Source organism: Mastomys coucha, chromosome X, assembly GCF_008632895.1.
Source record: "Mastomys coucha isolate ucsf_1 chromosome X, UCSF_Mcou_1, whole genome shotgun sequence".
NCBI lineage: Eukaryota > Metazoa > Chordata > Mammalia > Rodentia > Muridae > Mastomys > Mastomys coucha.
Window position 1 is genome coordinate 104,195,609 of NC_045030.1, and position 10,810 is coordinate 104,206,418.

At 40.9% G+C, this 10,810-nt stretch overlaps 1 protein-coding gene and 1 pseudogene across 4 annotated transcripts in view; both read right to left on the minus strand.

Annotated features, from left to right (window-relative positions):
• Positions 1 to 10,810, minus strand: part of Nexmif (neurite extension and migration factor) — a 116,918-nt gene that overhangs the window by 5,011 nt on the left and 101,097 nt on the right. For all 4 annotated transcript variants that reach the window (XM_031366303.1, XM_031366299.1, XM_031366292.1 and 1 more), the window contains 2 exons: positions 5,146 to 5,271; positions 102 to 4,485 (listed from right to left, as the gene is read on the minus strand). In XM_031366303.1, coding sequence (XP_031222163.1) covers positions 102 to 4,485; positions 5,146 to 5,224 — 4,463 coding nt within the window. In that variant the 5' untranslated portion in view covers positions 5,225 to 5,271. The remainder of the gene's footprint in view (positions 1 to 101; positions 4,486 to 5,145; positions 5,272 to 10,810) is intronic.
• LOC116087642 lies at positions 7,327 to 8,905 on the minus strand (annotated as a pseudogene).

The following is a 10,810-nucleotide window of genomic DNA, read 5'->3' on the forward strand; positions in this document are numbered from 1 at the left end:
ACTTCTGCTTTCAAGAGGGAAAAAATGAGGAATTCTGGGCTTAGCAGGTAGTAGGAAAGCCAAGGGCGCATCTCATCTCAGCCATTTTGGTGCAGTATTACCTCAGTTTTTCAAAAGAGGTTGTCCCAGCCTCATCCTTGTGGACCGGTTCTCTTTCCACACGCTTTCCCTTATATTTCTCATCTCGCAGGCCCTTGGAGCTGGATTTATGACGATATAATTTTTTGTGTGTTGGTCCATTATTGCCTAAAGTGTTCATGTTACTGTACTTTTTATCAAGGAAGGCAGATCGAGAGTCCTCACTGGAACCAGGCATATCTGCATGACCAGGGTCACCAACTGCTGCTTTCCCACTGCTTTTGCTCACAGCTTTGACTGACCTGTGATTCTTAGTAGCTCCTGAAGACCCATTATTAATCTTTTTCTTAGATTCTTGTGGTGTTCCAGCCAGTATTTTGAGGGTTTTTAATTTTAGGCTATTGGAATCAGGGGAGTAGAATGTGCTGGACTCCCCTTGGTGCTCCATGGGTTCCCAAAGGGGCTCCATGGAGGCCATCATGAATCTTTGCACATCTGCCATACCAGAGGCAATATTGGATAAGATATAGGAAGGTTCTTGAAATTCTCGTTGGTCATCATCCAGAAGGTTGTTGGCATTAGTGACTACACTCATGTCATTCCAGCCTGGCCTGCTTTCCTTTCCCAAAACCCAATCTCCAGAAAGTCCCTTCTGACTTGGTATCTTCATAGGGGCAACAGGACCACCATGTTGAATACATTCAGTCAGTGTCTTTGCATTGGAGGATGTACTATTCGGTTGGCCCCCACTATGGCCAACCCCAATTTGCATTTTCTCTCCATTGATAGCAGCCACATATTTCCCTTTCTTTGTTGATTTAGGAACCTGGCGGGAACTTTTGCTAGGTGGCTTTTCAACTCCTTTGTTGCTGGCTTTTGGTGATTTTTTCCTGGTATTTTTCTGAGAAGAACTTTGGCTTACAGCCCCACTCTTGCCAGGTGAAGTTTTCTTTCTTGATTTTGATACTTTGTTGTTGGTACTAATTTGCCCAGCTGACTCATCAAATGTTGACAGGCAAGGGGTTTTTGGGAGCAGGCCAACAGAGTCCTCATCATTGAACATATGGAACTGAAACTGATGGTTATTTAATGTAAAGCCATCATCTGCTTGGACCTGTTGTGAAAGGATACTACAGTCCCACTTGATTTTTTCCATGGTGCTCAACGATCCCGGGACACCTTCTTGGAATCCTTTCATTGTTCCTAGTGTTTTGATACTCTCACATCTGGTACTCTGAGGAGAAAGACTGGGGGTGTCCGGTGGAGACATTTCTGAGAGAGAAGAGTGTCGGAACTTGTCAGGAGTGAAGTTGGAGATGTCGAGGAGGTCAGTGGACTCCTTTAGTGGTGCTATCTCATCAATGCTCTGCTGGATCACCAGTTTGGGGCTGCAGTGGGCCAGGAAGTCATCATTGATATCATCATCACCATCCCTTTCACAGGATTTCAAGCTTAAGGAACAATAATTGCTTGAACCAACGGAAAGGGGAGTCATCGAGTCAAAGCTAAAGAGCCGGCCATCATCATCTGTACCGAGTGGGCCCTGCTGGAAAGGAAAGCAGATCTCTCCATTATTAAAGTGACACAATTGATACAAGTCATCAGGTGGGAGATGTGAGTCCTGCACAGAGGCATACAGAACCTTGTTGCAACCACTGCCACCACTATTGAGGCAGACAGGACTATATGTTATAGCTGTGAGGTTATTCTCCATGGAGACAACTTGGGAAGCTTCAAATTCACTAGATTGGTTTGTGGCTATCTCCCTTGAGACTTCAGTCATGAACTCCTGGGAGCCTGATGTATCCTTATCAGGCCACAAACTTCCATAGTTGCTTGCTTCCATTTTGAAGTTCTGAGATGATTGTTGCAGCTGAGAATCAGAAGATGAGGACACCACACAGTCCTGAGCAGACTGGAGAGGTACAAATGCCTTTTCCGTTTGAATGAGGCTGCCTTCATTTTGCTCTGCAGAATGGTGGGTGAAGTATGAGATACTAGTATTATTTGACAAGTCAGAAGCATCTAACAGTGTTTGCAGATACCCTCCAGGAATAACAGGTATATTAGTGGCAACATTAGCAGATGATAGAGGCATTTCAGAAGAGCAGGTGGTTGGTAAGAAAGTGGAATTCTTAACAACTTTTGTCTCGTGAAATTCAGACATGTGGGAACTGTTTGAGGTTCCAAGAGTGACTTCATTTTTTAAATTAGCCTTGGAGGATGGATCTTCTGAGACAGGGTTCAATTGAACAACTGGTTTGTTTTCTTGTCCAGTTTTGATTTTTTTGGATTTTAACCTAGCTTCACTTTTAAATTTAATTTTGTTAAGCACTTTCCTCTCTGGCCCCTTGAACTCTGTATCTTGAGCCTTGACTTTCACTGAGTCAGGGACTATGAGGCCACGTAAATGTGATCCATTGGCACAGCTTGGGGCAGCAAGAAGTGCTGATTTTGGTGTACCTTTTAAACCTCCTTCTTCTTTGCGATTACTAGCTTGTTTCTGATCACTGCAGAATGAAACCTGTTTACTACTTGCTGAAGTTTCCGTGGATTGGATCCTTTGAATCCTGTGTCTATTGCCAAGCTTAGATTTTCGTTTACGAGCAGGAGGCAGGAATGACACGTCAAAGCTGCCTGGTTCAAAGCTTTGCTTTTGGCATAAGGGTGTTTTGACAGAGTCTGTGTTGCTGTTTTTCTGCTTTTTCTTCTTTTGCCAGAATCCTTTCAAAGGTGATAACTTGGCATACTTACTGAGCTGATTCTCACTCAGATTTACTGTTGTCTCACTGGCATCTACCTTACTTAGCTTCACCAACATGTTCTTCTCACCTTTAAAGCGATTGATAATGATATATTTAATAATAACAGGGGGCTCCTTACGCGTTACTTTTCTTCTCTTTTTGGGACACCATTCATCATCATCTTCTTCTTTGGAACCACCTGGAGACCATTCCTTTCTCTCATTTACTTTTTCCCCCTCTAGTGAGTCAACATCATATAGATAATCTTCACTGTATCTGACTTTTCTCTTGGCTCGCAGCCCATAGTTCTGCTGGGAGGATGAGCTTCCAGAATTAGTGTCCCGAGCCATATAGCGGCTACAGTCCTTGATCTCCCCCATGGCATCATATGAGACCTCAATGAAGGAACTGTCATCATTGAAATTCCCTGATGATGTCTCCAGGGAATTAGGAAGATGGTCGGGCTTTAGGTTCTTAAATGGCTCTACCTCAAGACCACTACATGGTTTATTGTTTAATGCAGGCTTTTCTCCATTATCTTTTTCATCTTTTTTCTCTATACTTTTGTCTTCAGGTACTTCCTCTTTGCCTTTCTTCTTGTCCAAGTTTTTATCTTCTTCTCCCCAGATGATGCTCACATCAGGGACCTTGAATTGAGAAAGATCACTGCTCTGCTTGAGGACTCCACTCTTAGATTCCCGCTTCGGACACGTAGTAAAGACACTGGGGAAAAAATTGAATTGGGCATCTTCCTGCATCAGAAGAGTGGTCTTGTCTCGAACATTGTCCTGAAAGGACTCATATCGAATTTTGAGGGAGCAGACATCACTGCCCAGGGTTGACTCATCATCATCGAACATATAGTTCTCCACATCTTCTTCAGAGAAAAGGTTAACAGAGAGTTCATTCTTGGAACAGAGGTCAAGTAGCTCAATCTTACTCTCACTAATAAAAGTCTCAAAGTAACCCCAATCCTGATTGGAATTTGCCAGCAAAGCTTCTTCCGTGTTACACTTATCTAATAGTAATGCCTCATAATAACTTTTCTGAGTTGGATCTTCCAAGTCGATGTCAGGTTTCTCAGTTTCTCGTCTATCTCCTGCCCTTGATTTATGCAGGGGGAAGCCTAACAGCTGGTCTGAAAGCAGCTGCTCTCCATACTTGATGTTTTCCCCAGCATTAATGCATTGAATCCCTATGTCAGAGACTGCACATGTTTCATAATCTCGATTTAGATCACTGACTTTCAGACTGATCCCTGGTTCAGGATCTACTGCTTCTTTTGATTCCATGAAGCAACCTAAGCAAGTCCGGCTTGGCTGCATGAGGCAGTCTCCGTTCAGAGCTGACATGCCTGCAGGTTCCATTATGGCAAATGGAGCTTTCTCACACTCATTGGGCAGTGACCACGTGTTCAGGCCCTTTGCAACTCCAGATGTGAGGGAAATGGCATTCACAGAAGCACTATTAGCAGAATGATCAGGTGCTTCAATCAGGGCCAAAGGAGATGGAGGGCTCTGCATGCACGGCTTCTTAGATGGCAGAGGAAGAAGAGCCCTGGGAAACATTGGGGGCTCTTTTTGTACCACTGGTATAGGCTGAATTGGAGTAGTAGCTTCTAGAGCTACGAATGACTTCATTGCCACATCCTGGTCCTCTGAGTCTAGGAAAAAAAGGGGTAAAAAGGAAGGAATAAAGTTAAGGCTCTTAGATGAGACTCAAGTCTCTTTCACTTGATTAGTTTCTAAAATGTGGACATCATATAATAAACTAAGCCTCTGTTTCTCCAGCTTTATGAATTACCACCTAAACATTAGAAAAACAATTCTAATTTAATACTGAACATTTATATATGTGAAAAATAATCATTTTTTTTTAATCCCAGGAAAAGGTAGAGCCCCCATCAGAAATGAGGAAAGAACTGGATTGATTGGTCAATTGGAAAGTCAAAGCTTTCAGAGGGGAAGATGCACAGGGGCCCATTCATGATTTGAGCTATGAGACACATGCCCGTACTTGAAAAGTTAAGTTAGAGAAGCTCCTAGTGAAACTATAAAAGTCTCACATCAGAACATATAATTTACTAGTAATTTTGACAAATTTCATTTAACAAATGAATCTGACAGAGCAAGGGAATTTATCTGAGATCTTTCAGAGATTCTTCTAGTTCAGTTAACGATCTGGCAGAATAAAGTTTAGATTTACATCACATTCAGATACATTTTGGATTCAACCTGTTTCAGGTTTCTTTATACTCAAAATTCACATTAGTAAGAAAAGACTACCAGAAAAGAGAATGTATAGCATCATTAGACTCTCTTACCATTTTCTTTGACTCCATTAATCATGTTGTTTTCTCCATTGGCTGAGGCAGCAATAACTTTATCTTGTTGGTTATCCATGAATGTAGCCTCTTACTGTTTCATTCCAATTTCAAATGTTGTTCAACCTGCACATTTCAAATATACAGTGTCAGTCATTCAGCTTGTCTTATTTTGTATTTTACATGTTATTTCAGCTATAGAGGTTGTAAAATATAGACGTATGCTCACTTGGATCTGTTTTCTAGATTGGCTTCACTACTTCTGTTTTTGTTATTAAACAAAACACCTATTATGTAAGGTACATATTTCCTTTTAACAACCATATTATTCAAAACTGAAGCAGGATGAAGCAGGAAAATGCACAAAATTAGCCTAATTATAGTTGTCCAATTAGGAAACATGCAAAGTAAAGTCTAGGATAATTTTCAATAATGTGTGTGTATGTGGAAATTAGTTTTGTTTACTTTGTTTCTACTTTACATGTCCAGATGTTCTTTCAAGACAAACCAATTCATATATATATATATATGTATATATATATATATACTCATATACATCATACCTAATATCTTTTTATTAAAGTATAATTACATCATTTCCCTATATCAAACTCCTACCCATACCCCATTCCTGCTTCACTCCATCTCTAATTCCTGGCCTCATTTTAATATATGTGTATGTATATCTATATTTGTAGCTGTACTTATATCTATATCTATAATTATATATCACACTGATTTTCTCTTTGCTAAAATTTTGATTTCTGAAGTTGAAAGAGGTAGAGGACACATTAATTTCTTGACTTACATGACTTCAATAGAATTTTGACAATCATTTCTCTTAAAACACATCAAGATTTTAAAAATGTGACCATAAGTAAGATCTAGATTTTATGATAAGAAACTTATTTTTTTGCCCACTTACTTAGATATTAGGTATATTGAAAATGATAGATGAATGAGTCCATTTGAGATAAGGGTGACCACTATGTGCCACTATCACATCCAGAAATTCCTATTAATTTTAGCTAACCTCTATCCCTAACCACTATTCCCAGTCAAGTTTTTATCCCACACAGTAAGGCCATGTGCCATCATCACACACCTGTAATCTCAGCACTCAGGAGGCAGAGGTTAAATGCAAAGTCAGTCTGGTCTACATAGTAAGACTCTGATTCAAAAGCAAAGCAAAATAAAATGGCCTTCACCACTTCTCTGGGACATCCCTTTCATTCGACACCAGGCATACTCATTACTTTCAACCTTACAGGCCTGCCTGGCTGACTCTGGGACTTCCTTTTCTGGTGCTCACCAGGTAAACCCACTCATTCCCATCTGATAGACCTGTCCTGTTGCTCCAGGACTTCCTTTACCCTTGTAGCTAGATAGGCCTATTCTTTCCCACTCCATAGGATAGATACATGGCTCCTCTGGGAGCTTCCTTTCCTGCATCACCAGTTGACTCTGCTTCTTTAAATCCTATAGCTTCAACTAGCTCACCTGGAACATTTTTTTCTCTGTATTGCTAGGTAGTCCCTGCTCCTTTGTGAGCTGCCCAACATGCTTGCTGGGAATGGAATTCTGGTACTCTGTAAGAGCAGCTAGTGCTCTTAACTACCGAGCTATCTATTTAGCCAGTGCATAATAGTTTAAATACAATAAATATACTTAAATGATTAATCATACAACCTTAAAAATATTAAGAATGAGAACATAAAAATGTTCTCAATTACAAAGAGACTTGAAAGCAGTGGTTCCCAAATTGTGGATTGCTTCTCTTTTAGGGGTCCAATGACCCTTGCCCAGGGATCACCTAAGACCATCAGAAAATACAGATATTTATAATTTATAACAGTAGAAAACTTACAGCTATGAAGTAGCAACAAAAATAAATTTATGGTTGGGGGCTCAGCACAACATGAGGTATTAAAGGGTTGCAGCATTATGAAGGTTGAGAACCACCAAATCTCCTTTCAAAAAATCCATATATTTTTACTTTCTTCTTTTAGTTTTGAGATTCTAATGAATTGCATCATTTCTCCCTTTTCCTCCTTCCAAACACTCCCATATTCCCCTCCTTGTTATTTTTCAAAAATCATGGTCTCTTTTTTTCATTCATTGTTATGTGTATATGTATATACATATATATTCCTAAATATAACTTGCTCAGTTTGTATAATGTTATTTATTTATATATGTTTTCAGGGCTGAATATTTGGTATAGGCATGAAAACAGGAAGGAGTATGGGGGTCAGTGCTTAGATCTTCATGGGAGCTCTCAGATATGCAGACAGAGTACCAGATCTGTTCAAATTCCAGGAAGAAGAGCTGGTTGTTAGTAAGATCCAGTGTACATAGTGTCTGCTTAGTGCCATTCTTCTTCACCCAGTTCTGGCAAGTCTTGTAGGCTACCTTGAGGCCCCATTGTGGGCAATGTTCTTGACAGTGTGCTGTACATTTGTGGGTTCATAATGTAGTTGCTGTATTGCTGCACTATGCACTTGGTCTAATGCTCAAAGGCTTCCATGAATGAGTTCTTCCACCAAGAAGGAATCTTCCAACACTGGAGATTCCCAGTTACAAGATTCCTTGTTACATTCTTGGCCTTGACTGTCAAAATCATGAGTCACCTTGTAGCCCAGGATGATAGCAATGCCACCAAAGTGCAAGGCACTGGGTGAAGAGTGGATACAGAATGGTGCCTACAAAATTCTGACTGAAAACACAATTTTGCTTTTTTGTGAGTGGAGTCAAACTCCACTGTTGGGGACTTTACTGAGGTGGTTGGCTGTGATTCTTCTTAAGAAGTTGAAAAAGCATAGGGTTCTCAAAGTATAGTTACAGAACTATGGTGTAATCATTGAACACTTGTCGAGCTCCTTAGGGTCCTGGCATTTGATTTTTTCTTGACCAAATTCTGGATGTCTTCACTCATTTGTTTCAGTGTGCTCAGGCGCTCTTTAAATGCCTTCTTGATCTCCAAGATCATCTTTCTGGCTATGTTCTTGCTGTTTTTAGTGAAGTGTACTTTCATAAACATGGGGCTCAGGGCAAAGCCCAAGTTGTTTTCTGTGTCACAAAAAGCTTCTGTTGAGGGAGGTTGGTCTTCTCTGACCCATATATGACCTCCATGATGATCATCATCATCCTGAGGGCACAAATCCAAGAAGGAGCTTGTTTTCTGTGTCAGGTTCCACATCATGTAGTTGTTCAGCAGGCATCTGTTGGTGCTGTTGATAAGGGTAGAGACTTGTCCCAGGTATTCTTTGCTGCTGACTACAATGGGCTTGATTCATTGTTAAAAATAGCTGTTGAGAAAGCATAACCAGTTGATGGGAGGTGCCAATGTCTGCAGCTCACATGCTGTGACTTTTTCTTGGCATGTCTCCTGGGGGATAGCAATATTGGCTAGCACTTGTTTCAAAGTCCAGGATCAGCTGCATCTGGGTTTACATGCAGTCCTCATTCCTGCTAAAGTGGTAACAAATATTACTGTCATTTATAATTTTAAATATTTGTGTCTTCTTTCATCTTTCTTAATTAGTAATACAGGGAAAAGTTTCCTAAATTTTGTTGATATTTTTGGTTTATTTTTACTACTGTTTTATCATTCATTTGGTCATCACTCTATTAGTTTTGTTTCATTCCACCTACTGAATTGTAAATGACTTCATTCTTCTATTCATAGTTCTATGAAGTATAAAATTGGGTTGTTAACTTAAGAAAATATTGTTGAGACAGCATTGCATGTATCTCGGGCTAATCTTGAATTCATCATAGAGCCAAAGATGACCCTGAGCTTCTGATCCTCCTGCCTCTACCTCCCAATTGCTGAAATTATAGGTATTATATTGCCAAGTATGATTTAGGCAGTGCTGGGGATTAAACCTGGGTCTTCATGCATACTAAACAAGCACACTTCCATCAGATCTCCAGTCCGACTCAAAGAAACTTATAAAAAACATATTCCTTTTCTTGTTGTTGTTTTTTTCCAGTGTAATATTTTTATTGATTATTTAGGAATTTCACACAATACACCCCAATTACACTTGCTTCCCATTCCTCCCAGATCCACCCTACCCCATATCTTGTGCCCTGTCTGTCAAAAGAAAGAATATACCAAGTCTAATTTGTGTTACCCATATACTCACTGTAGCGTGGTCAAACTCTGAGTGGCTAGTTCCTTAAAGATAACTGTGTCCTTCCCAACCTGTTCCCTCACCAGAAGCCATCAACTGTGGAGAACTTAACTTCAGCCTCTTTACCACAATTTTTAAGGACTCTCTTCAATATCTTCCAGTCTAGACTGTTTCTTTGGTAGGGGAGGTTGTCACAAAAGCCTTCAATGTCCCTCATTCTCAAGTATGAGTCTACAGTCATCGATACACTAAAAAAAATAAACTTCCTTGCTCATAACAGCGAGGATCCTACTAGTAGCACAGAACATGAACATCCACAAGGCCTCTGGTGATAGCATAGACCACAATCCTCAGCATGGCCTCTGGCGGCAGCATAGACTACGAACACCAGCATGGCTCTTGGTGGCAGTACCAACCACAGACATTCAAAATAGCTTCAGGTGGCAGCCCAGGCCACAAACAGGAGGTAATATAGACCATGAATATCAACATGGTCTCCAGCGGCAGCATGGACCCATGGACACCAACAGGGACCCCAACGTTAGCAGAGGCCCAATCAAGAAAATGAACCATTCTCTATCTCAGATATCCTGTGGTTGCTCAGAGCCTAGGTGTGCTCCAGGCTGCTACACACTACCCATTGGGCCCTACTTTGCAGTGTCATGCTTCCCCATTTACTGTAGTCACACTCCTACACCTGTAACCTAGACAGTGTCTCTAATTCTGCCTCTCAACAGCATATGCATGCCTCTCCATTTCACCCTGTTTCCAAGAGGATATCCGTACCTCTCCACCCCCACCTTACCAGACCACCCCACTCCCCAGAGCCTCAAGACTCTGAAGATTAGGTGCATCTTCTCTCACTGAGGCCAGATCAGGAAGCCTCATATCAGCTGGTATATGCTGCCTGGTTGGTGAAATACTACTCAGCTATTAAGAGCAAGGACATTGTGAGTTTTGCAGATAAATGGATAGAACTAGAAAATATCATCCTGAATGAGGTAACTCAGACCCAAAAGGATATGTGTGATATGTACTCACTAATAAGTAGATAATAGCCAAAAAAAAAAAAAAAAGTACAGGGCTGGAGAGATGGCTCAGTGGTTAAGAGCCCTACTGCTCTTCCAGAGATCCTGAGTTCAAATCCCAGCAACCACATGGATGGTTCACGACCATCCATAATGAGATCTAATGTCCTCTTCTGGAGTGTCTGAAGATAGCTACAATATACTTACATATAATAAATAAATAAATCTTTAAAAAAAAAAGTACTGAATACCCAGGATACAATCCACAGAACTCAAGAAGGTCAACAAGCCAAAAGGTGCAAGTGAGAATGCCTCAATCCCACTTGGGAGGGAGAAGAAAGCAATCATGGGCAGGGGGCAGAGGGAGGGAGGGAGAGACCTGGGTGGGAAAGATTAGGTATTGGCAGAGGGAGGGACAGGAGGGAAATCCTGAGGGCCAGCAGAAAGAATGGAAACAGGCAACCTCAGGAGGTAGGAGGTGGTGGGACACTCTAGAAT